Below are 26881 nucleotides of genomic sequence, written 5' to 3' on the forward strand. Positions count from 1 at the left end.
GCTGTCTCCTGATCTGAATCCATGACTTGCTGGGGCCAAGGGACCTTTCACATTCCTGCCTTCCATCTTGAGCTTCCTCCCCTCTCTTTCCATTAATTTAAATCCTCCCCCTCCCTTAGGTACCCCCAAATTTATATTTTTTAAAGTTATATTAAATTTTAAATACTTAAATATTTATATATATAATACTTATATTACTTATATATATTATACATACATATATTTATGTATTTGTTTTTTTTGTTTGTTTTTTAAGTTTTTTTTTTTTTAAGATTTATTTTATTTTATTTATTTATTTGAGACAGAGAGAATGAGAGAGAGAGAGCACATGAGGGGGGGAGGGTCAGAGGCAGAAGCAGGCTCCCTGCCGAGCAGGGAGCCCGATGCAGGACTCGATCCAGGGACTCCAGGATCATGACCCGAGCCGAAGGCAGTCGCCTAACCAACTGAGCCACCCAGGCACCCTTATGTATTTGTTTTTTAAGTAGGCTCCACACCCAGTGTGGAGTGCAACATGGGGCTTGAGCTCATGACCCTGAGATCAAGACCTGAGCTGAGATCACGCTCCACGGGAAGCCTGCTTCTCCCTCTCCCACTCCCCCTGCTTGTGTTCCCTCTCTCGCTGTGTCTCTCTCTGTCAAATATGTAAATAAAATCTTAAAAAAAAAAAAAAAAGAGGGCGCCTGGGTGGCTCAGTTGGTTAAGCGACTGCCTTCGGCTCAGGTCATGATCCTGGAGTCCCTGGATCGAGTCCCGCATTGGGCTCCCTGCTCGGCAGGGAGTCTGCTTCTCCCTCTGACCCTCCCGACCCTCCCCCCTCTTATGCTCTCTCTCTCTCAGTCTCTCTCTCTCAAATAAATAAATAAAATCTTTAAAAAAAAAAAAAGAGTTGGACAGTTAATCAACTGAGCCACCCAGGCACCCCACCAAAAAAATTTTTTTAAGATTTTATTTATTTATTTGACAGAGAGACAGAGCACAAGCAGGCGAAGTGGCAGAGGGAGAGGGAGAAGCAGACTCCCGCTGAGCAGGGATCCCGATGCGGGGCTCGATCCCAGGACCCTGGGAGCATGACCTAAGCCAAAGGCAGATGCTTAACCAAGTGAGCCACCCAGGTGCCCCCAAAATTTGTATTTTTGCAACAAAAATATCCTTGATCACTCCAGCTTACTGTGATCTCTCTCTCTCCCTCCTCAGAATTCTTGTGGCACTTACTCTTGTCTTTATCGTTCACCTAGCACATTTCATATGCTGTCTTAAACTGTAGATTTTTTATTCCCGTATATTTTGTATTGTCTCCCCATTGAGACTGTAAAGTCCTTCAGGGCAAGAGCCCTCTGATTGTTTTATCTTTTTTTCAAATGTGCATCTTTTCACATTGAACAGTGACTGAGCTCGCAAGTGTTTGATTGGGAGTTTTGTATTTTGTATTCTGTTTATGACCCCTAGGTGGCACTCATGGAGTATAGATAGCAAGCAATTACACGGAGGACATCTGTCTGACACAGGTTACCAGTCTTTCTCTTCCAGTGGTGACTCAGATTAAAATGTCATTAAACACTCAGTTGGCCCAGTACATTCCATAGTTCTCTAATTTTTGCTGTCATCCAGTTAATTAAATCATTGGTATTCTCTTACAGAGGCATTTACCAGAATTTTCATGTTCTTTCTTGTAGGACCGTGTGACTTTTAGAAGAATCATAGTGAAAAACAATGCAAAAAAGAGAAGGATGTTTGAATCATTTATTGAATCTGTGCCCCTCCTTAAATCACTAGAGGTAAAGTGTATTTGAATAAGAGTCTGTTTATGGAGATTTAATATTTCAAAGTAATCTATTAAATTTTCAAATTGGACTATTCTAACACACTTCTATGTCGTTTAGGTATTATTTGTGACTTTCAATTGAGGTCTTTTCCTTGTAGTTTATGGGTATGTCCATTGTTTCAGGTGTCGGAACGAATGAAGATTGTGGATGTAATAGGAGAGAAGGTCTATAAGGATGGAGAGCGCATAATCACGCAGGTGAGCACGTCCCTGTGCAGCTCCTTTCCTGAGAATCATCTCCTGAAGGACTAGTGCATCCCTTGTCCTCTCACTTCAGGAGATCATGTTGCTAGCTACTAGGGCACACTTCCTGCAGAGACCTCTGAAGCCCATTGATGTTCATCTCATGGACATATGCACATCTCTTGCCTCCATTCACCTTTCGCTGGTTTCTGGTATTTGTTCTTTTGGACATCATTCTCTTTTGACCCTTGAGTAAGCTTCATCCATTGGTGCTAAAGCCTGGAGAAGGTCTAAGGGTTGTGCCCTTTACCTTCTATGTTTGGCCCAAAGGTGCCCTCTTAGCTAATCCAGCATAACCCAGAGTCTTCAGTCTTCAGTGATTGGCCAGGTTTGTAAATTGTCTTTAATGTTTCCTTTGTGCCTTTCTCTCATGTTATTTTGGGTGCTGTAAGGATCACCACACAGTGGCCTGGGTCATTGTGATGAGTATTGTGTAATAATTTTCCTTGTCTACTATGTTTGCATCTTTAATTATATGTAAAGACTTCAGGTGTAAACATCTCTGCCTGTGGTTCTGGTAAGAACACTGGGAAGATATCTGGTTGGTCTGGATTGGGCAATGTTCCCATCATGAACCCAGAGCTGGAGCTAGGAGGAGGAAAGACTCCCGATTGGTCAAACCTAAGTCCTGAGCCCACCCCTGGGGCCAGTGGGTGGAGTTGGCCCAACCAGCACTACAAGGACTAATCAGGCTTATTATCACAGGAGAGAGAGAAACTCCCAGAGAAAAAGGACTAACAAAAAAACTATGAGTGGCATCTCTAAATGCCTTTGTTTTCTAGGTACTCCTGCCGTTAATAATTCCTTCAATTAGAAATTGGTTTAAAAAAAAAAAAGAAATTGGTTTGATTATAGATATTTATTAAGATACACAGGTAGGACTAGATATAAGCACTATAATGAAGGAACACGTGAATGTCAGTGAGAACATGTAGGAAAGGAAGTATTCCATATGGTTCTGTGAGGGAAATACCATTTGGGCTGGGCTTAGAATAAGTGCAGCTTCGGCAGTTGAGGTCAGGGAAAGATCTTGCAGGACAAAAGAACAATATGAGCAAAGGCCTGTGGGTGCGAGCTGTGTTCCAGGGCAGGTGTCCTGGTCTGTTAAATGGGATATGTTGACAGGTCAAATTTGCTTCTGATCCTGAGGTGCTTTAATTTACTCCCAAAGGACTTCTAGTTCATTCTCAAAGCACCATGCCTTCAGGAGGTATGTCAGGAGGTATGAGAAGCTGCAGTGTTTCTGGAGTGTCTGTCCTCTTGAAGATAGGAGTGCTAAGTGGCGACACAGAATGGGCAAGAATTAGGATGATCTCAGCTTATTCTAGACCCCTTTTGGCAGTGTCTCTAGACAAGGGGTCTCCAAGTGAGGTCCCAGGAACAGCAGCATCAGTGTCATCTGGGAATTTGATAGGAATTGTTAGAAATGCAAGTTCTTAGGAATCAGAAACCGTGCTTTATGTTGGTCTGTTTGTTTGTTTTGGTCAGCTTTGTTACAGTATATTTTACCTACAATAAAATCACCAAGTGTACAGTTCTAGAGTTTTATAGCCATCCCTACAATCATAGAATCATAGTATAGGGCATTTCCATCACCCCAGAAAGTTCCCTCATTTATATTTTTAGTCCACCCCCTTACTCTTGGAAACTACTGATTTACTTAACACTACAGAAATTCCTTTTGTAGAATTTCATATAAATGAAATCATATAACATGTAGTCTTTTGTGTCTTCTTTCTCTTAGCATAATGTTTTTAAGATTTTTTTCATGTTGTGTGTGTCATCAGATAGTTCCTTTTTATTGCTGAGTAGTATTTCACTATATGGGTCTACGGTAATTTGTCTTTCCATTCACCAGTTGACGGACATTTGAGGTCTTTCCAGTTTGGGGCAAATATGAATAAAGCTGCAGTGAACATTCTTATACAAGTCTTTGTGTGGACATGTGTTTTTATGGAATTGCTGTGTCATACGTATATGTGTGTCTGACAGACTGCCAAACGTTTTAAAAACGGCTCTACCAGGGCGCCTGGGTGGCTCAGTCGTTAAGCGTCTGCCTTCGGCTCAGGTCATGATCCCAGGGTCCTGGGATCGAGCCCCGCATCGGGCTCCCTGCTCCGCGGGAAGCCTGCTTCTCTCTCTCCCACTCCTCCTGCCTGTGTTCCCTCTCTCGCTGTCTCTCTCTCTCTCAAATAAATAAAACCTTTAAAAAAAAAAAAACAACCCGGCTCTACCATTTTGCATTCCCCCAGCAATGTAATAGAATTCCAGTTGTTCTGCATCCTCATCAACATTTAGTATCAACAGTCATTTTAATTTTAACCATTCTAGTGGATATGAAGTGGTAATTCATTTTGGTTTTAATTGGCATTTGCCTAATGTCTGATGATGTTGAGTATCTTTTTCCTGTGACTGCTTGCCATCCATGTTTTTCTGAAGTTTCTGCAAATCTTTTGCCCTATTTACCATTAGGTAATTTGGTTTCTTATTATTGAGTTGTTAGAGTTCTTTTTGTATTCTGACTACAAATCATTTATCAGACAAATGGTTGGCAAATATTTCTCCCAGTCTGTGCCTATGACTGTGGCTTGTCTCTTCATTTTCTTTTTATTTTTTTTTAAGATTTTTTTATTTGAGAGAGAGAGAGCAAGAGAGAGCACGAGCAGGGGGAGGGGCAGAGGGAGAAGCACACTCCCCACTGGGCTGAGAGCCTGACTTGGGGCTTGATCCCAGGACTCTGGGATCATGACCTGAGCCAAAGGCAGATGCTTAACCAACTGAGCCACCCAGGTGACCCATTTTCTTTTCTTTTTTTAATTATTTTTTCTTTCCAAACTTTTATTTAAATTCTAGTTAGTTAACAAACAGTGTAATATTGGTTTCAGGAGTAGAACTTAGTGATTCATCACTTACATATAACACCCGGTGCTCATCATAACAAGTGCCCTCCTTAATCCCATTACCCATCTAGCCTATCTCCCACCCACCTCCCTTGTCCCTTCACTTTCTTAATGGTAGTTTTTAAAAAGCAAAAGTTTTGGGGCGCCTGGGTGGCTCAGTTGGTTAAACGTCTGCCTTCGGCTCAGGTCATGATCTCAGGGTCCTGGGATCGAGTCCCACGTCGGGCTCCCTGCTCAGTGGGGAGTCTGCTTTCCCTCTGCCTCTGCTCCCCCCCCACTCTTGCTCTTTCTCTCTCTCAAAGAAATAAATAAAAACCTTTAAAAAAAAAACAAAAGTTTTTTATTTTGAAGAATCTAGTTTATAATTTCTTTTCTCTTGTAATTCATGCTTCTCATGCCCTATTTAAAAAAAATCTTTGCAAGGTCAATAAGACTTTCTCCTACGTTTACCTCTAGGCCAGCACCATTAAATAAATATCATGTAAGACACATACGTAATTTAAAATTTTTTAGCAGCCAAAATCTTTTAAAAAGGTGAACTTAATTCTAATAATATGATATATGTAAACCTAATATCTTTAAATAATACCATTTCAACATCTAAGTGATATAAAAATTCAGTGATGAAATATTTTACATTCTTTTTTTTGGTACTTGGTCTTTAAAATTTGATGTGTATTTTATACTTAACAGCACATCTAAATCTATAGAAGCTACATTTCAGGTGCTCAGTAGCCACATGCTACTGTATTGAGCAGGGCAGTTGTAGATATTTCACAGTTCTAACTCATACATTTAGATCTGTGATCTTTTTTTTTTTTTTAGAGTAGGCTCCATGCGCAACATGGGGCTTGAACTCATGACCCTGAGATCAAGAGTCACATGCTCTACTGACTGAGCCAGTCAGGTGCCCCTGATCTGTGATCCATTTTGAGTTAATTTTTGAACATGGTGTAAAGTTTTTACAGAGTTTTGCATATGGATGTCCAATTATTCCAGCATCATTTGTTGAAAAGATTATCCTATCCCATTGCCTTGACAGTTGTATTGAAAAATATTTGGCCATATGTTTTTTGGTCTATTTGTGGTCTCTGTTTTGTTCTATTGAATACTGCACTGTCTTGATTATAAATATTTTTATACTAAGTCTTAAAATCAGATAGTTTAAGCCCTCCAGATTTTTTTGTTCTTTTTCATAATTATTTTGGCTACTCTGTGCTCTTTGCATTTCTGTATATATTTTAGAACCAACTTAACAATTTCTACCAAAAAAGCCTGCTGAGATTTTTTTTTTTATTGGGAATGTGTTGAATCTATAGATCAATTTGGGGAGAAATTGACATTGTAACAATAGTGTTTTGTGTCAGTCTCAGGCCATTAACAGTGATGCTATCAGCTAGGAATGCCTGGGACACTCACCTACTTCTTTTTTAGCTTTTTTTATTGTTATGTTAATCACCATACATTACATCATTAGTTTTAGATGTAGTGTTCCATGATTCATTGTTTGTGCATAACACCCAGTGCTCCATGCAGAACGTGCCCTCTTTAATACCCATCACCAGGCTAACCCATCCTCCCACCCCCCTCCCCTCTAGAACCCTCAGTTGGTTTTTCAGAGTCCATCGTCTCTCATGGTTCATCTCCCCCTCCGATTTCCCCCCCTTCATTCTTCCCCTCCTGCTATCTTCTTCTTTTTTTTTTTCTTAACATATATTGCATTATTTGTTTCAGAGGTACAGATCTGAGATTCAACAGTCTTGCACAATTTACAGCACTTACCAGAGCACATACCCTCCCCAGTGTCTATCACCAAGTCACCCCATTCCTCCCACCCCACCCCCCACTCCAGCAACCCTCAGTTTGTTTCCTGAGATTAAGAATTCCTCATATCAGTGAGGTCATATGATACATGTCTTTCTCTGTTTGACTTATTTCGCTCAGCATAATACCCTCCAGTTCCATCCACGTCATTGCAAATGGCAAGATCTCATTCCTTTTGATGGCTGCATAATATTCCATTGTATATATATACCACTTCTTCTTTATCCATTCATCTGTTGATGGACATCTTGGCTCTTTCCACAGTTTGGCTATTGTGGACATTGCTGCTATAAACATCGGGGTGCACGTACCCCTTCGGATCCCTACATTTGTATCTTTGGAGTAAATATCCAGTAGTGCAAGTGCTGGATCGTATGGTAGCTCTATTTTCAACTTTTTGAGGAACCTCCATACTGTTTTCCAGAGTGGCTGCACCAGCTTGCATTCCCACCAACAGTGTAGGAGGGTTCCCCTTTCTCCACATCCCCACCAACATCTGTCATTTCCTGACTTGTTAATTTTAGCCATTCTGACTGGTGTGAGGTGGTATCTCATTGAGGTTTTGATTTGGATTTCCCTGATGCCGAGTGATGTTGAGCACTTTTTCATGTGTCTGTTGGCCATGTGGATGTCTTTGGAAAAATGTCTGTTCATGTCTTCTGCCATTTCTTGGTTGGATTCTTTGTTCTTTGGGTGTTGAGTTTGATAAGTTCTTTATAGATTTTGGATACTAGCCCTTTATCTGATATGTCATTTGCAAATATCTTCTCCCATTCTGTCGGTTGTCTTTTGGTTTTGTTGACTGTTTCCTTTGCTGTGCAAAAGCTTTTTATCTTGATGAAGTCCCAATAGTTCATTTTGCCCTTGCTTCCCTTGCCTTTGGCGATGTTTCTAGGAAGAAGTTGCTGCGGCTGAGCTTGAAGAGGTTGCTGCCTGTGTTCTCCTTTAGGATTTTGATGGACTCCTGTCTCACATTTAGGTCTTTCAACCATTTTGAGTCTATTTTTGTGTGTGGTGTAAGGAAATGGTCCAGTTTCATTCTTCTGCATGTGGCTGTCCAATTTTCCCAACACCATTTGTTGAAGAGACTGTCTTTTTTCCATTGGACATTCTTTCCTGCTTTGTCAAAGATTAGTTGACCATAGAGTTGAGGGTCCATTTCTGGGCTCTCTATTCTGTTCCATTGATCTATGACACTCACCTACTTCTAGCAAGCCCTCACAGACAGTTCTCCAGAGCCACGTTGTGGCTGGACCAGCCCTTGTGGTTCTTATTATGACTGCAAGACTTACCTCAGCAACAACCATGAGGGAACTTCGAAAAAACAGGTTTATTACTCACAGATCCTGGAGGGTACATGGCACATCCAGAGCCACACAGTGAGGTCACAGGGTGGGGGACCTGGAATTCTGTCTTTATTGGGGATGAGGGTGGGGTGTCCAGGGTTTGGCAGGTTCACTCTTTATTGGCGAATTTAAAATGTAAGAGCAGGAGTTAGGGTCTGGGAAGAGAAAAGTGTGGTCACTCAAGCGGTCAGTTTTCTACATTTCCCAGGGCTTTCTAAAAGGGAAACTTCATAGGTGGGAGCAGCCTGGGTCTTTATCTAGTTGTGTAGCTGGCAATGTTTATTCAAGATGGGTGTCTTTGAAATGGTTGCCTCAATAATCAAAAGCTTAATGTCATTCACTTACATTACAATCAAAAAAGCACATACCCTCCCCAGAGGGTATACTTTTACTTATACTTTTCTATATATTTTAATTTTTCTCTTAACATTTTATACTTTTCAAGTCTTACGCATCTGTTAAATTTATACCTGGATATTTCATATGCTTAACGTTATTCTAAGTGGTTTTCCTTTTTTCAATTTTTAATTATTTATTGCTAGTGTATAAAAATACAGTTGAATTTTGCATATTGATCCTGTGGTATTTACAACCTTGCTAACCTTGCTGATTTTAGTAGCTTTTTTGTAGCTTCCTTGGGATTTTCTATATAGGTGATTATTTCATCTATGAACAAAGACAGTTTTACTTCTGTATGCCTTCTTTCATTTTTTAATTTTTAATTAATTAATTAATTAGTCTTATCGCATTGGCCATATCCTCCAGTACAATATTGAATAGAAATGCTGAAAACAGGGCGCCTGGGTGGCTCAGTTGGTTAAGCGACTGCCTTCGGCTCAGGTCATGATCCTGGAGTCCCTGGATCGAGTCCCGCATCGGGCTCCCTGCTCGGCAGGGAGCCTGCTTCTCCCTCTGACCCTCCCCCCTCTCATGTGCTCTCTGTCTCTCTCATTCTCTCTGTGTCAAATAAATAAATAAAATCTTTAAAAAAAAAAAAAAAGAAATGCTGAAAACAGACATCTTTGTCTTGTTATTGGTCTTGTTATTGATCTTAGGAGGAAAGCATTTAGTTGTTCACCATTAAGTATAATGTAAACTGTAAGCTTCTTTATAAGTGCCCTTAATCAGGTTAGGGAAGGTTCCTTCTCTTCCTAGTTTTCTCAGTTTTTATCATGAAAAGATGTTGAATTTTGTCAGATGTTTTTGCTGTTTTTATTGCGGTGCTCATATGGGTTTTCTTTTTTAGTTAACAAATATGAATTACATTGCTTGACTTTTTTTTTAACATTGATTGAATTTTGAATATTAAACCAAGCTTGCATCCTGGAGTGAGTCCTACTTGGTCATGATATATTATCCTTTTTATTTATTACTGGATTTAATTTGCTAAAATTTTGTTAAGTTTTTTTTTTTTTAATTTGAAGATCTTATTGGCTTTATTAAGTAATTCGTGAATTAGGCAGCATCCCATCTAGCATGTAGTGGGTAACTCCCTTGTTAAGGATTTTGGTGTTTGTTCATGAAGGATATTGGTCTGTAGTTTTCTTGTGATGTCTTTGTCTGGTTTTGGTATCAACAACACCTCCAGACGATTTTAATGTTTTTTGCTAAAGTTTGAAAAACACTGCTATAGACTATTCCAAGACTTGGAAATGCCCTTGCATTAAGAATACTTGGTGGAGGGGCGCCTGGGTGGCTCAGTTGGTTAAGCGACTGCCTTCGGCTCAGGTCATGATCCCAGGGTCCTGGGATCGAGCCCCGTGTTGGGCTCCCTGCTCGGCGGGAAGCCTGCTTCTCTCTCTCCCACTCCCCCTGCTTGTGTTCCCTCTCTCGCTGTGTCTCTCTCTGTCAAATAAATAAATAAATAATCTTTAAAAAAAAAAAAAAAAAAGAATACTTGGTGGAAATGTTTGAGAAGCACTTTCAAAGATTTTTGAGAGGAAAGATGACAGTATGAGAATTGTATTCTCGAAGCATAGTTCTGGCATCAGTGAAAAATGAATTGGCTTCAGCCTCATTGAGTAATTAGGAAGTGCAAATTAAAAACCACAGTCAGGGTGCCTGGGTGGTTCAGTTGGTTAGGCAACTGCCTTCGGCTCGGGTCGTGATCCTGGAGTCCGGGGATTGAGTCCCACATCAGGCTCCCTGCTTGGCGGGGAGCCTGCTTCTCCCTCTGACCCTACCCCCTCTCATGCTCTCTCTCTCTCAAATAAAAATAAAAAAATAAAAACCACAGTGAGAACTATTTTCATACCTATTGGCTTGGCAAAAAGTAGGAATCTGACAATTGCAAGACGTAGTAGGAAGTTTTATTACTGTTAATAGAATAAAACTTTTTGAAAGAAATTTACCCTCATCCTGTAAAGCTGAATTTATTCTATAATCCAGAAACTTATTTCTAGATATTTTCAGAGAAGCCCCCTTATACCTCAGAAGCTGTTCCACCCTCATGAGCTCCTTCCTAGTCACAGCCTTCCTACCTCCCTATCCTGACTTTTATGGTAGTCATGTATTTGCTTTCCTTTGTAGTGATTGACACTGAGGTATACATCCTAAACAATATGGCCACATTCTGCTACTTTTTTAAATTTCTAAATTGGAATTAGAAAGTATTCTTTTATTTGCATCTTTGTTTGCTCAGCATTCACCCACATTGTTGTGTGCAGCTGTAGTTTGTTGGTTTTCATTGCTGTACAATATTCCAGTGTGTGAATAAATTATTTGCCTCCCCACTGCTGATGGACATTTGGGGTGTTCCTAGTTTTTAGCTGTTATGAACAAGGCTTCAGTGATTACATTCATTTGATTTTGAAATGTTAAAGCAGCCTTTTGTTGCTGAGATAGACCAACGTGGTCATTGTGTAGTATCCTTTTCATATGTTGATGAATCTAGTTTGTTAATATTTTGTTTAAGATTTTATGGCTATATTCCCAAGTGAGACTGATCTGTAATTTCTTGGGGTGGCTCAGTCCCTTAAGCGTCTGCCTTCGACTCAGGTCATGATCCTAGGGTTTTGGGATCAAGCCCCACTCAGGCTCTCTGCTCAGCGGGGAGTCTGCTTCTCCCACTCCCTCTGCCTGCTGTGCCCCCTGCTTGTGCGCATGCGTGCTCTCTCTCTCTCTCTCTCTCTCTCTCTCTGTGTCAAATAAATAAATAAAAAAAGACGTAGTAGGAAGTTTTTAAAAAAAAAAAAAAAGACTAGGAGCGCCTGGGTGGCTCAGTCGTTAAGCGCCTGCCTTCAGCTCTGGTCATGGTCCCAGGGTGCTGGGATCGAGCCCCACATCGGGCTCCCTGCTCAGCGGGGAGCCCGCTTCTCCCTCTCCCACTCCCCCTGCTTGTGTTCCATCTCTCCGGTCTCTCTCTCTCTCTCTGTCAAATAAATAAATAAAATCTTAAAAAAAAAAAAAAGACTAGAATTCTTTCGATATCTTACAGAACTTATCAGTGTTTCTTTTGTGGGAAGATTTTTGACTATAGATTAAATTATTTTAATTGTTAAACTATTTAAGTTTTCTATTTCATCTTTGTCTAAAATTCAGTGTTATTGGCATAAAGTTGGTCATAACGTTCCTGTAACACCTTTTGTTTTTTTATATTTTTATTTAAATTTTACTTAGCTAATATACATTGCAGTATTGGTTTCTGGAGTAGAATTCAGTGATTGATCACTTACATACAACACCCGGTGCTCATCACAACAAGTGCCCTCCTTTTAACTTCACCCATTTAGCCCACCCGCCCCCACCTCTCTCCCATCAACCTTCATTTTGTTCTCTATCATTAATAGTGTCTTATGGTTCCTCTGTCCTCTCTCCTTTCCCCCCACCCTTCCCAATATGTTCATCTGTTTTCTTTCTTAAATTCCACAAAAGAATGAAATCATATGGTATTTGTATTCCTCTAACTTATTTCGCTTAGCCTAATACACTTTAGCTCTATCCACGTTGTTGCAAATGGCAAGATTTCATTCTTTTTTGATGGCTGAGTAATATTCCATTGTGTGTGTGTGTGTGTGTGTGTGTGTGTGTGCCACATCTTTATCTATTTTCATCAGTTGATGAACATTTGGGCTCTCTCTATAGTTTGTCTATTGTTGATAATGCTGCTATAAACATTGGGGTGCATGTACCCCTTTGAATCTGTATTTTTGTATCCTTTGGGTAAATACCTAGTAGTGTAATTGCTGGGTCATAGGGTAGTTCTATTTTTAACTTTTTGAGGAACCTCCAAATTGTTCTCCAGAGTGGCTGCACCAGCTTGCATTCCCACCAACAGTGCAAGAAGGTTCCCCTTTCTCTGCATCCTCGCCAACACCTGCTGTTTCTTGTGTTGTTAATTTTAGCCATTCTAACAGGCTTGAGGTAGTATCTCATCATAGTTTTGATTTGCATTTCCCTGATGATGAGTGATGTTGAGCATCCTTTCATGTGTCTGTTAGCCAACTGGATGTCGTCTTTGGAAAAGTGTCTATTCATGTTGTCTGCCCATTTCTTTTTTTTTTTTTTTTAAGATTTTTTATTTATTTGACAGAGAGAGATAGTGAGAACAGGAACACAAGCAGGGGGAGTGGCAGGCAGAGGGAGAAGCAGAGGCCACGCTGAGCAGGGAGCCCGACGTGGGGCTCGATCCCAGGACCCTGGGATCATGACCTGAACTGAAGGCAGATGCTTAACGACTGAGCCACCCAGGCGCCCCTGTCTGCCCATTTCTTCATAGGATTATTTGTTTTTGGGTGTTGAGTTTGGTAAATTCTTTAGAGATTTTGGATACTAACCCTTTATCTGATACGTCATTTGCAAATATCTTCTCCCATTTTGTAGGCTGCCTTTTAGTTTTGTTGATTGTTTCCCCTATAACACCTTTTAAATATATACAAGACCTAGAATGATGTTCCCGTCTTCATTCCTGATGTTGTTTTGTGCCTTCTCCTTTTTTTTTTTCTCGCTGAAGCTTGCGAGGGGCTTATCAGTTCTTTCAGTCTTTTTGAAGAACCAACTCTCACCTTTTATTAATCCTGTTGAACGTTTTCTGTTTCATTACTTTCTGTCTTTATCTTATTTCCTTTCTTCTGCTTTGTTTTTGCTATATTCGCTCCCCCCCCCACCCCATTCTCTTGAGTTGGTTGCTTAGCATTTTAAAGCTAGAAGCTTCCCAGCATCTGTGAAGATCAGTGATGATCGTCAGCATTTAGAGATTGCTGCCTTAAGTCCCTCTTGACAGTTCTGCTGGGACTGCTGGGAATCTTTAGCACCAGCATGCCACTAGCCTCTTCCCGCAACCCAGCTGTTCTTTACATATGGTTGTGCCTATGGGTGGGTGCCTTGCTTAATGCAGGTGTGCAGCTGGGGCCCAGATACAGAAGAAAGAACAGAGGCCACTGCCTGTTGCACGGGATGGTGGGATGCTAGTGTGCATCTCAGCCTGTCCCTGGGTGTGCTGTCAGGGGAGCCCCTGGCGAGCTGCCCCCTTCAGAGTTTCTCTTGTTACATCCTTACAAATTTTTTAAAAGATTTTATTTATTTATTAGTGAGAGAGCGAGCGAGCATGAGAGCGGGTTGAGGGCAGAGGGAGAAGCAGACTCTTACCTAGGCAAGCCTCATTATTCCACGTGGTCTTGGTAATATTCCTTCCCATCTCCTCTCAGTCCGGAATCCACCAGCTATTCCCTTTGCCTCCTACGACAGAGTTATTTATCTTTTGAGCTTCTGAGGAAATTCATCTGTAAAATGGGGTAGCAGTAGTACCGACTTTATTGACTTCTTAGGTGCTCGTATGAAGCAATGTACATGCAGCGCTCACCAGAGTGCCTGCTGGGAGGGAGCACACAGCATTGGCAGCAGATTCTGCTCTATTTGAGCACCCCTGTTCATCTAACTTCTTCTTTTTTTTCCCAAAGATTTTATTTATTTGACAGACAGAGACACAGCGAGAGAGGGAACACAAGCAGGGGGATTCGGGGAGGGAGAAGCAGGCTTCCCGCTGAGCAGGGAGCCCGATGCGGGGCTCGATCCCAGGACCCTGGGATCATGACCTGAGCCGAAGGCAGACGCCTAACGACTGAGCCACCCAGGCGCCCCTCATCAAACTCATTCTTTTCATCCTGTAGACATGCCTGAGTCTCTCTTGTCCTCAAAATACACTCACATTCCTCCACTCACTGTTTTTACTCCAGCAACTAGCTTCTCATTCCTTTCACAGGCAAGCACATTCAAAGTGCCGTCTCACAATGTGGACTAGCAGAAGCCAGACACAAAAGGCAATGTGCGATTCCATTTACATGAAGTTAAGGAACAGCCTTCCTTTCCTTAACAGAAGTTAAGGAAAACTGCAAGGACAGAAGTCAGACGCAATTACCTAATAGGTGAAGTAGTGGTGGTTTTGACTGAGAAACACTCCGTAGGCTGGAGGCCAGAAAGATTTTCTGTTTTGATCGAGGGGGTGGTCATACAGCTACATACATGTATAAAAGTTCATTAGGCTGCAGCCTTGAAAAATGAGCACATCTATCTAAGCAAAAAGAGCTCGGGCACCACCCTTCACCACCTGTCCCTTTTGTGGCTCATTGCTATACCACCCTCGTCTTGGTCACCAAATGTTTCCACACATTTGAATCATTATTACTCTTGACCTCCCGACAGAACTGAACACAGGTAATCACATCTTCCTTTATGAAACTCCCTTCTTGGGGCTAGAAACCACTCTTCCTCTTGGTGACCCTGCATCTGGCACCCCCTTAGTTTCCTTCAGCAACTCGTGTCAGGGAGCTCTTTGTGTAATTCTAGAATTTCATGCTGATTTGGCTCTGCTGGGTACAGGGGACTTACCCCACACAGCAGCGCAGAAACCCGCAGACACCTCTTTATAACGCTGTGGCTTCTACTCACGTGGAGCAGTGATTATTACATAGTGAACTAGGACTAGACTGACTCAGGAATGGCAGCCCCCATTGTAAGGTGGACATTTGGAGTTCTGTGCAGTAGTTGAAGGACATTGAAGTCTTACGCAAATTCAGAAGTGTAGATTCTTCTGAAGACATAAGACCCACGTGGAATGAGGACACATGATTAGTATTGAATTACCCAGTGTAGATGGTCGTTGCTCCGGATGTTAAGAGAAAGGTGTCAGAGCCTGAAATGGGCCTGTGAAATCCTCTTCTCCCAACCTTCGCTCAGATTTCACCCTCTGATGAAAGTCTGCTGTATACTGTAGCCATACAGCAGAGTTTCTCCTCCCCCGGCACTCCAGATCCCACATTGCCTGCTCTGCTTTCTTCCCCTAGTACTTAATTGCCTTCCAACGCAACGATATCATTTGCTGATTCACCATGTTGATTGTTTACAGTTTGTTTGCTCTATCAGACTATAATTCCCACAAGGGTAGGGCCCCTATTTGTTTTGTCCACAGATACATCTCACATACCTAAAACAGTGTCTTGGCACATAGTAAATACTTAATTACTTGTTGAAATACCTGAATGACTGGTTCAGCCAAGTGGTTTAAAATCCAAGCAAGTGAAAGAAAAGCCTGAGGCTCATAAGGGTGACATCAACCCATATCAAAGTACCTCCTTCACCAAGGCAGGGCTTTCTCCAGATCCACCCTGTCCTCTGGAGGGCTGCATTTGGTGGTCCAGATTATCCCTGGGCCTGAGGCCCAGGGGTAGCCAGGAGTCACCTTAATATTGTCTGTAGTAGTTTTGTCTATTGGTCCCCCCCGCCCCATCCTCCCTCCCCCAGTCACAGGTTTCAATAGCAGACTAACCTGAGCAGTAGTGATGCTGTGTGCAGCCTGGGCATACTCATGAGGAGAAATATGAATATTCCATGTTGGGAAGTGAGAGATGTGTGTCAGTCATAGTTGGACTGACATTCCCGGTGACCAGGATCCTCTCGTTTTGTACTGAATTTGTTAGCCACTGGTTAATTTGTAGAGTTGGAAAATAAATACAAATCAGGGCAATGAGAAAATTATCTATTTCTGTGTCCCTCGCCAATACATATGTATAGCTCTGACAACGTTCTCTTCCTCTCTAGGGTGAAAAGGCTGATAGCTTCTACATTATAGAGTCCGGAGAGGTGAGCATCCTGATCAGAAGCAAGGTGAGTCCGTGTGTGATGGTGCGATTTATGCCAGGTGCATGCACAGAAAGTCGCTGCTTGCTTTAAATAATGTGAAGGGTGTCTGGTGTAACAAAACCATCATTGTTCTATGAGGTATGTGACTGGCAAAGACCCATGTTTAAGTACCTCCAGTGGTAGGGATTTAGTATATTTCTCTTTGTTCCTATTGCCTTTGCCTCTGTGACATAATTAATGATATGAGAAATACTGGCCTATAAATCAATAAGAAAAAGATAAACCCCCTAGTAGAAAGTGGGGGAATTACATGATAAAGGCATACATACGTGGGTGTTGAATATGAAAAAAGCTTCCTTTCTAGAGCACTGGGGGCAGGTCTTTAGGACCAGCATTACCATGCCATTTCGTGGATAGGGAGGCCTAGAAAACTGATGGCCAGTGAGTGGGAGGAGTGATTCTCATCATAAATCCATTGTCACCAGATTTCCCTATTCCAATTTTGTTTAAGAATGTAGAATTTGTTAAAATGGTTAAATATAATTCTAACCTAATATGAAACCTTTTACAGACTATCTTTAGTAAAAGTTAAATATGGAGAAAGAAAAACATGATTACTGCCTCTATTAAAAATAGATCTGCTGTTTCACATGAAACAATAGGTTGAAACATCTATGTTCTTTTACTTACTGTTTTTGGACTAGTGATATATGTTTGTACATTTCTCAAATACTCATTGACACTCGTTGATCACAGCATAATGTTGGGTATGTGGGACCAGCAGCACTGTGGCTCTGGGGGTGGGGGGAGCTTGTCAGGAATGCAGAGTCTTGGACTCTGCCCCAGACCTACTGAATCAGAATCTGCATTGTAACAAATCCCCAGGGGGCTGGCGTTCATATGACAGTGTGTTAACTGCTACTCTAAAGAAGGGACTACTTGGGCACAAACACGTCTGCAGCCCCGGAGGATGCTACAGAAACTGGAAGGAGAGTGTTGGCTCTGGTGGAGCAGATCAGCTTCGGAGCGAACAGGTTGGGGCGGAAGTGTGGAAGGAGGCTTACCTGCCTCTAACCTAAAGTGGCCCTTAGAGATTGAGACTAATTCTTACTAATAAATTCTAAATAATTTTTTACTGAAATTATTGCTTAGCTTAGCAGATGGATTTGTAAAAAAAAAAAAGGAAACTCTAGATATTAAATATAATATGCTACATTATTTTCCATAATTTGATAAGCACTAATTAAAACCTGCTTGATTTCTTTTTTTTTTCTTTTAAGATTTTATTTATTTGAGAGAGAGAGAGAGAGCACAAGCAGAGGGGAGGGGCAGAGGGAGAGGGAGAAGCAGACTCCCCACTGAGCAGGGAGCCCAATGCAGGGCTCCTTACCAGGACCCCGGGATCACGACCTGAGCTGAAGGCAGACGCATAACTGGCTGAGCCACCCAGGCTCCCCCCTGCTTGATTTCTTAATACAGAGTTAAAGCACTAAATATCCAGGTTGAACATTATAAAAAAAGTTTTTTTAGTCACTTAGCTCTTCTAAAAAAAAAATGTGTGTGGTGGGGGGTGGGGAACCACTAACTTACAGAGCAGGCAGTACCAAAAAAGAAAACTTGTCACTGTAAAGTATTGTCCGAGAAAGGCATGGTCCCAAATAAAAAAGAAGTGACCCGGGATTGTGACTTTATCTAAGAGAAACATTAACATCATTTAGCAGGAATTAATAAAAGACCTTGTCTTTTCTCTTGTACCTCAGAAGTCAGCATCTACCAAAAGGACAGCATTCATATATATATATATGTAAATGTATAATATATAAAAATATATATGTGTTTTATGTTAATATATAATTGACACTATAATATGATCATATATATTGACATAATATATATAATGTATGTTATAATAATTATATATTTTTTTTTCCTTTGGAAGATACATATGTCTTCCAAAGAAAATGGTCTGCTCCGGGGCGCCTGGGTGGCTCAGTTGGTTAAGCGACTGCCTTCGGCTCAGGTCATGATCCTGGAGTCCCTGGATCGAGTCCCGCATCGGGCTCCCTGCTTCTCCCTCTGACCCTCCTCCCTCTCATGCTCTCTGTCTCTCATTCTCTCTCTCTCAAATAAATAAAAAAAATAAAATCTTTAAAAAAAAAAAAGAAAAGAAAATGGTCTGCTCCGTACCTCTTGATACTTAGCCATTACCTGAAAGGTGTTGGGCCTTGGATGAAGGCCCAGGTAAAAGCCAGCTCCTCTAATTTTTTTTTTTAAAGAATTTTATTTATTTATTTGAGAGAGAGAGAGAGAGAGTGAGAGAGAGAGCGCAAGAGGGGGTAGAGTTAGAGGGAGAAGCAGACTCCCCGCCGAGCAGGGAGCCCGATGTGGGACTCGATCCCAGGACTCCGGGATCATGACCTGAGCCGAAGGCAGTCGCTTAACCAACTGAGCCACCCAGGCACCCCAAGCCAGCTCCTCTAATTAAACCAGACCACTGAGGGCGCCTGGGTGGCTCAGTCATTAAGCACCTGCCTTCTGCTCAGGTCACGGTCCCAGGGTCCTGGGATCGAGCCCCGCATCGGGCTCCCTGCTCTGCGGGAAGCCTGCTTCTCCCTCTCCCACTCCCCCTGCTTGTGTTCCCTCTCTCGCTGTGTCTCTCTCTGTCAAATAAATAAATAAAATCTTAAAAAAATAAAAATAAAAGAAACCAACCCAGACCGCTGAGATGAACTAGCCCATGCAGTTGACATGGTACAGTTAGTGTCTCCGCAAAGTGAATTTCTCAATAATTGCGTTTTAAGTGTCCCGAGAAGGGAATGCAAGTGTGTGTAAGTGGATGTGCTCAGCTGCGTTCCGGAACCAGCCTAGTCATGTTTTCCACCCGCTCTAGACCAAAGCGAACAAGGACGGCGGGAACCAGGAGGTCGAGATAGCCCGTTGTCGTAAGGGGCAGTACTTCGGAGAGCTGGCACTGGTCACCAACAAGCCCAGAGCTGCTTCGGCTTATGCAGTGGGGGATGTCACATGCTTAGGTAAGAAAAATAGATTCTTTATGCACGAATGCTTTTTTTTCTAACACGCAGGTTTTTTTTTTTTTGCCCCATCAGTAAGCCTTGACTCATTTCACCAGTTCTCACACACATCTAGGCTTGAACAGTCTGTGGGACCAACTAGGAATGGGTGAGTGTACCCTTTGAGCAGACATTTCTGAGCACTGAGTGAGGATAGCCTGTGAGAAGAGCAGTCACGGAGGCAGGTGTCCAGGGCTCTGCTGGGACCCAGTGAGTAGGTGCTGCTGGGCTCTGCAAAGTCGCCAACAGATGACACAGTCCGGCTGTGCTCACATAGAAACATCCGTCCTTTTTCCAAGCACCCAGCATCCCCCAGTCTGATTCCCTGAGGTGAACGGGTATATGTGAGAGAAGGTTTGCATGAGGGAAATGACTTTGAATTATTGGTGTAGAGAATTCATTCTCTCGCGCGCCTCTTTTTAACAATGCAGTTATGGACGTACAAGCGTTTGAGAGGCTTCTGGGGCCCTGCATGGACATCATGAAGAGGAACATCTCACACTATGAGGAACAGCTGGTGAAGATGTTTGGCTCCAGCATGGATCTGATTGACCCCGGGCAGTAGGTGTGCCCCAGCCCAGAGCCTTCTCAGTGTGACACCGAAACCTTCCGGTCAGCCACAGAACACACGCAGAAGACAGACACGACAGACCCGTTCCTGCTCTTGCCGCCGCCGCCAGCTGCTATTGCCGTGGCCGTGGGCACGTAGGACACTTGAAAGTCAGCACTACAGGATGGGCAGAGGTTCCGCCCACACCTCCTCCACTTTGCTTCTGAAAGCCCATTATTAGACCACTCGTAATGATTATTCCAGCCCAGTTGTCACATCTTTGGTTCACAATGGCATGTCTCTCCAACAGTTTAAGTGCCTGATACAAAGTCCACAGTGTAATCATCTTCCTTTCCTCTCTGGCTGCTACTGTTGCTGTTGGAAGTCACCACAGGTCTGCACAGAGCTGTGTTCAACTGTAGACACCCGCCCCTGACCTCCCTCAAGGGAGGCATTGTTGTAGCCCTTGATCTTCTCGTTTGTCCTTTGAGAAAGTCCACATTTGTTCACACTGGTAGCCTTCGGTTTTACAGTAGAAGATGCGGCAGGGAGGCTGGAGGTCTGCGGGCCTGGGGCACCCATGACAGCTATCTCCAAACTCACAGCGATGCTGGGGGGAAGGCCCTGCCCCGGGCCCAGCAGCTCAGCACCCCAGAGCACACTGATTGGTTATGAAGACCCGTGTTAGAGCAGAGAATTTGGGTTCAGCACGTTCTTCAGGTAGCGGAGAGCCAGGGAAGGTTTTCTGGGTTGGGGGTTTTGTTTTGTTTTGTTTTGTTTTAGTAGATTTTGTTTTGTTTTATTTAATCTCTGTGCGGTTTGCATGAATGAATTACTGTCCGTTTCTAAGGAGCCAGGGTCTGGATGTGCCATGACTTTATCTGACCCAAATACTTCCCTGGGCAACTCTTGCCATCTCGTTTCCAGTTGCCCCTACCCGCTGATAATGGCAGTGTGCCAGCAAGAGGTTGTACTACAAAGAGAGCCCTTTCCTTCTCCAGTGTTGTTACATAGCTTTGCTGTTGAACTATCAATTTTTAAATTCTTTAAAGAAGCAGCAGCTATTTTTTTGAAATTAAAAAAATTTTATTTCTGCATTTGGGGAATTCCCGTTGGACCTGGTCATATATATCAGTGTGTCAGCTGACTCAGGCATTCATCCTGAAGATCAAGTCTTTGTTTTTAAAAATCAGAATCATTCACTATTTCATGGAATTACTGCAAAGACCTTTCTAGTTAAGGTGTTGGGATATTTGGGGTTCCAATTATTAACCCCAGAGGAAAGTAAATTAGCTTGTATTTTAAAACTTTTTAACCTTTTAATTATTATCAAGTAGAATTGTGATGAATTATCCTAATTAACTAGATATAGTTCAGGATAAAATTTTTTTTTTCTTGAGAATAACTTAGAATCAGATGCTACAAGAGATCCTAAGAGCAGTGTGAAGTTTGCATAGAGATAAATTTGAATATTGTAGCCAAGGTTATATTAAATCAAGAGGCCCTTTCCAATATGATTTACTTTTTAAACTTGTGTAGCTCAATAAATCCCTAAGAGATTGCATGCTGGGGCTTGAGTCATTCCTGTTGTAGGATAATGATGGAGCCCACATGGTCACTTCTATTGTCCATAGAAGCCGGGCTCTCTGCTTTTGCCATGGACAGTGTGGTGGAGGGATTTCCAGAGTGGTGACCCACCACAACCTTGGTCAAGTCTCCCTTTTTCTTGTGTTCCGTGAAGTAAAAGCAGAAGGACTCTTTTCAGACAGCCCTAGCTAGGTAGCCTGCATTGCAGCTCCCAGAATCATGAAAGGTTGTAACTAATACCCCCAAACAGGCAGCTAGCTATGGGAAAGCCCATGTGGTTTTTTTCCCACAATTTTCCAAGGTTGTTCTTTTCTAGGGTGTTGCTTTATTATCAAATAAATTAAGAAAGAAGATCTTGTACTTTAGCAGACAAGAATCACACCTGTTTCTTCCAAAAGGAGCAGGCACAGACAGTGAGCTTTAGGAGTGTCACAGAGGTCTAGCCCCCTCTATTCGAGGACTCTGTTTAAACACTGAGCAGATGCCCCCTTTGCACCCCCGTGCCAGCATTAGTCAGGGCTGGCTGGGAGCTCAGTGCCAGAGTCACTCCTGCAGGCTGCTAGGCATGGGCTTCTCATCCTGCCTTCTTGCACATCCCAGTTCAGTCTTCCCCCTTCACAGAAGCCTCTTTGGTACCCCCAACTCACTGATGGTTGCTGTTTTACAGAGTAGAATTCATCCAGGTTTAAGTCCTCCTGCTCTAACTACAGACTGACATATGGGTCATGAGTATAGATCCTCACTGCATACAGGGCCCCTTGGGGGTCTGGCTTAGGAAGGAAGACTTTCACTCACCAGTGTGAGTGCAATAGTACCAGGAGTCTGACAGGGTTCCAGTTCTCTTGGCAGCCTGGGGGATCAGAGGTGGCAGACTGAGCTCAACTGAGGGCTCAGGTGTCCACAGTATGCCAGGCAAGCCCTGCACTGTTGGTTGAGCCTCAAGGGGAGGAGTGTGTTGGGAAGAGATCCCTTTTATATTCTTCTCTTCCATGGGTTAGAGCTTCACGCCCTCTTTCCTGGCTTTGCTATTGATTTGGGATGATGGAAAATATTCCTGAGAGCCTTAGGCCCAACCTACAGTATTATCCTTTCTTCTAGCCCCAGTTTATCACACCCACCCTCTTGTTTTGGTTGTAGTCTCTGAAGGAAGGCTTCACGTGTGCTGTCCTCTTAGTTGATAGTTTTACATATAATTGCTGTAGATTCTCAGGAGTCAGGGTGCATCTTTTCTTTGAGCAGTTTAATGAGTGAATTCAGCAGCAAAGTGGCAAGAAATGGTTCTCCGACCAGGAGAGGTCATGTTCATCCTCTTAATGCCCAGATTCTCTGCTCGCAGTGGTAGTCAGTGAGAGGTGCCCCTGGGGCCCAGCGGTACCCTGGGCATACAGCATTTCCACGTCAAGTTGCTGTGCAGAAACCGTCTTCTCTCATTTAGAAAGAGTGAAAGAGCATTTTTGCACAGAGTAAAAGGAAAAAGACCCATGAATGTCATCTTTTATCTTTGTTTTCGGTTGGCTGATGTTGGAATTTTTGTTCTTGACATACACTTGTAAACCAGTCTTGCCAAGATACAAGTTGTTTTGGTTTTTCACTACAATTACCTCTTGTTCCTCCTGTCTTGACTGCTGACATTCCTCAATGATTCTAATGTCTATTTTATGGGAAGCGGCCTTCCCCTGTGGGTTTCCTTTTACACACTGCAGGGCTATCTTTATACTTAAAAAAAAAAAGAGAAAAAAAAAAGGAGGAAACTGTCACTAACCTCATGGGGTATTTGTAGAAAACCATTTAGCCCACCTTGAGCAAAAGGTAGATTTCCTCATTGTTTTCTTAAGCTCATTGTAAGAAAAGAAATCTAATTCAGCATTATTGTGCTACCTCAAAGGTAAAATGTTTTAAGGTCTTTTTCTGGTCCTGAGTTCTACACATAGTGTTTGAAATGTCTTTCAATTGGAGTTGTTTTTAAATCATTGGGGAGAATCTTATTTTAACCGTTTTACACTTGTATTTTAATGTCAGAAGAATAAGTGATCAGAAAGTGATCAATTATTGCTCTGTAGTATTGAACATATAATTAAATCATTGTTTGCCATAAACAAGGTTGGGTTTTTTAAAAGGAAGCTCTAGGGCTCGGCTGTGCTTTTGGTTAATAAAGGCTGACAAATCATGTCTGGCTTTCTGGTGCGGCCCTGTGTTGTTTGTCCTCCCATTTCAGGGTTCCTGGCCATCAGTGCTCCTCCAGCAGATATACTGTTGGGACTGGGATGTGAGCTCTTGAAAATTAGACAGGAGGCCTGGGTATATGTATTAGGGTTCTCCAGTAAGAACCAGTAAGGAGTGTGTGTGTGTGTGTGTGTGTAGAGATTTATTATAAGGAATTGGCTTATGCAATTATGGAGGCAGGCAGGTCTCATCTGCAGGATGAGTTGGCAAACTGTAGACCAAGGAAAGCTGATGATTTCATTCCAGTCTGAGTCTGGAATGGTTCTTATGGTTCTCAACCCTTAAGAGCTGATAGAGTAGTTCCTTGTAGAAGGTTAGCAGGCTGGAAACCCAGGAAGAGCCAATGCCCCAGTTTGGAGGCAGTCAGGCAGGAAAATTCTTTTACTTGAGAAAGAGTCCTTTTGTTATATTTGGGCCTTCGACTGATTAGATGAGGCCCACCCACAATGGGAGAAGGCAATGTGCTTTACTCAGTCTACTGATTTAAATGTTGATCTCATTCCAGAACACCCTTACAGAAACTCCCAGAACAATGGTTGACCAAATATCAGTGCCCCATGGCCCAGTCAAGTTGACACATAAAATTAACTATCATAGGGGCACTCAGTCGGGTAAGCCTCTGACTCTTGATCTCAGCTCAGGTCTTGATCTCAGGGTCATGAGACTGGGCGTGGAGTCTACTTAAAAAAAATTGGGGCTTCCTCAACATGGCAGCACCCTTGTCAGTGGAGGTGGAGTTCGGAGGTGGTGCGGAGCTCCTTTTCAATGGCGTAAAGAAACATCAGGTCACCTTACCTAGACAGGAGGAGCCCTGGAACATCGGGAACCTCCTTGTCTGGATCAAGAAGAATTTGCTTTAAGAGCGGCCGGAGTTGTTCATCCAGGGAGACAGCGTGTGCCCAGGAATGGGAACTGCTGGGCGAGCTGGACTACCAGCTGCAGGACCAGGACAGCATCCTCTTCATATCCACGCTGCACGGAGGCTGAGGGCCCCGCTCTGGGCCCGGGTTCCCTTGGGGTGGGCAGAAGAGCACAATCAGACATCCCCTGGGGCCCTGCTTCCAGGTCTTCCTGTCCCCCTTGGCCGCTTTCTTCCCTGCTCTGTCCCCCAAGCTCCCTCCAGGCAGGGAAAAGAGGCCAGGTGCTAAAAATGAGCCTTTCTCAGGCACGTGAGTGGGGTTGGGCAGGCTCAGCCCTGCCTCTCGCCCCAGCAGCTGAGGTAGGGGAAGGTGCCCCTCTGGTTTGTCACAACAGGAGGGGGCTCCCTGGCCAGGTGACCCAGCTGCCTTCTACTCCTTGTGTCTCAGTCTAAACACCAAGTGACCACTGACGAGGAACTCCAGCTCCCGGGCTGTAGTGTCTTCGTGGGGAAGATGAATGGACCGGAATAGCTGATAGGAGGCCCCTCCCTTCTCTAAGATGGGAGGAGTCTCTGCCTCAGTTTCCCCATCTAGACAGCAAAGGGCTCTGGCTGTCCCCCACTGATATCATTATGAAACCCCAGCTGGGGTCCCCTATTCAGTGCTGACTCCCCCCTCCCAGCAGCTGCTCTTCCAACCACACCTCTCCTCCTGCTCTCCCATCCCCAGCCCTTGACCCTGGCTGGCCTTCCCCCCCCACAGGCCACCAGATGGGCTCCTAAGACCCTCCCCAGCAAAAGGCTGCCTGCAGCTCATTCTGGAGAGAGAAAGAGGAGCAGGCAGAAGCTTGGACTGGCACATAGAGGCGTGGGGGGTCAGAGTGCCTCAGTTTCTTCCTCAACAGCAACTGAATGTTTATAAGTATCTGAAAGCAGGCGTGATCCTTGATGGCACAAATGTAGACTTTATCTCCCTTTCTACCTCCTGCAGGAAGGAGGATGGGGGCAGGCAGCACCTGGTAAGCAGGATGGTTTGCCCCTCCTCCCTTCATCCCTTCTGGAAGTCTTGGGGCCTCAATGCCTGCAACAGCTGGCCTTGGGCAAATAAAAGACGAGGTTGTTTACTAAAAAAAAAAATTTTTTTTTAATTAAAATAAAAAAATTTAGGGGCGCCTGGGTGATTCCGTTGGTTAAGCAGTATGACTCTTGATTTTGGCTCAGTTCATGATCTCAGGGTCATGAGACCGCGTCCCACCCAATATGGAGCCTGCCTAGCATTCTCTCTCTCTCCCTCTCCCTCTGCCCCACCCCCACTCACATGCTCTCTCTCTAAAATAAATAAAATCTTTAAAAACAAAGTAAACTTAAAATTTTTTTATATTTTAAATATTTTTAAAAAATTAACTATGGCAGCATGGTATTTGAGTTGTTGGGGATGCTGTGGAAGGGCATCAAGTATATCCCTTGCCAGGGAAGATAAACTCACCAATGAAGCCCAGCGGACAACATCTCCTGTCTGACAATATTACTTCTACCATTTCCTTCTCGGTAACATAGCTATAAGGAGAACAAGCAATGATTCCGTGATAACCCAGTACGCCTACAATTTCTTTCCAAGTAACCAAAAGAAGCTGTTCAACAAAATCATGTTCCAGTTGGATCTTACCTTGACCTGGCAGTACAAAAGGGTCAAATAGGGCGCCTGGGTGGCTCAGTTGGTTAAGCGATTGCCTTCGGCTCAGGTCATGATCCCAGGGTCCTGGGATCGAGCTCCTCATCGGGCTCCCTGCTCGGCGGGAAGCCTGCTTCTCCATCTCCCACTCCCCCTGCTTGTGTTCCTTCTCTCACTGTGTCTCTCTCTGTCAAATAAATAAAATCTTAAAAAAAAAAAAAGGGGTCAAATAGTGGGTAAACATTCGAGATAGCCCACCGAGCTCAAGAAACCAGTAGCGCTGAGCTGTCTCAAAGCCAAACTGGCCTTGTTTCAAGGCTTTAAAAATTAAATATGGCTTGGCTTCTGTGGTTTTAGTGGTGGTATCGCTATGAACAGTTAAGAAGTGCCAGGACAACAATGAGAGCATATTGTCCACAGTCTCAGCCTTGAAGGGTGCACGTGACATGAGGACTTTGCTTTCTTGTATGTTCTGTACTTACCACAGGTACCTGAATATATCCTCAGCGATCTTAGTGCATCCATTTTATAACATCAGAATTAAAACAGTTTATTTCCTGTGATTAAGGAATCTGTGTTTGTTTCACAAGGCCTCATGTTAAGTATGAATTTTGCTTCCTTTACCCATACCCATCCTCTCTGTGGACAAATGCCCCATCACAGATGATGGCACAGATACTGTTACCTGATTATTTGGGGATATGC

General features: G+C 43.2%; 1 protein-coding gene and 1 pseudogene across 3 annotated transcripts in view; both read left to right on the plus strand.

Moving 5' to 3' along the window:
- The window catches only part of PRKAR2A (protein kinase cAMP-dependent type II regulatory subunit alpha), a 118879-nt gene extending 95290 nt beyond the window's left edge, over positions 1–23589 (plus strand). For 2 of the 3 annotated variants that reach the window (XM_021686932.2, XM_044921689.1), the window contains 5 exons: positions 1677–1778; positions 1949–2023; positions 16173–16238; positions 19105–19246; positions 19717–23589. In XM_021686932.2, coding sequence (XP_021542607.1) covers positions 1677–1778; positions 1949–2023; positions 16173–16238; positions 19105–19246; positions 19717–19850 — 519 coding nt within the window. In that variant the 3' untranslated portion in view covers positions 19851–23589. The remainder of the gene's footprint in view (positions 1–1676; positions 1779–1948; positions 2024–16172; positions 16239–19104; positions 19247–19716) is intronic. The other variant, XM_044921687.1, reaches the window with a different exon arrangement.
- Positions 23590–24352: 763 nt separating this feature from the next.
- Positions 24353–24959, plus strand: LOC110577646 (annotated as a pseudogene).
- Positions 24960–26881: the final 1922 nt, after the last annotated feature.

The sequence above is a fragment of the Neomonachus schauinslandi genome, chromosome 1, assembly GCF_002201575.2.
Source record: "Neomonachus schauinslandi chromosome 1, ASM220157v2, whole genome shotgun sequence".
In the NCBI taxonomy this organism is placed as follows: Eukaryota; Metazoa; Chordata; class Mammalia; order Carnivora; family Phocidae; genus Neomonachus; species Neomonachus schauinslandi.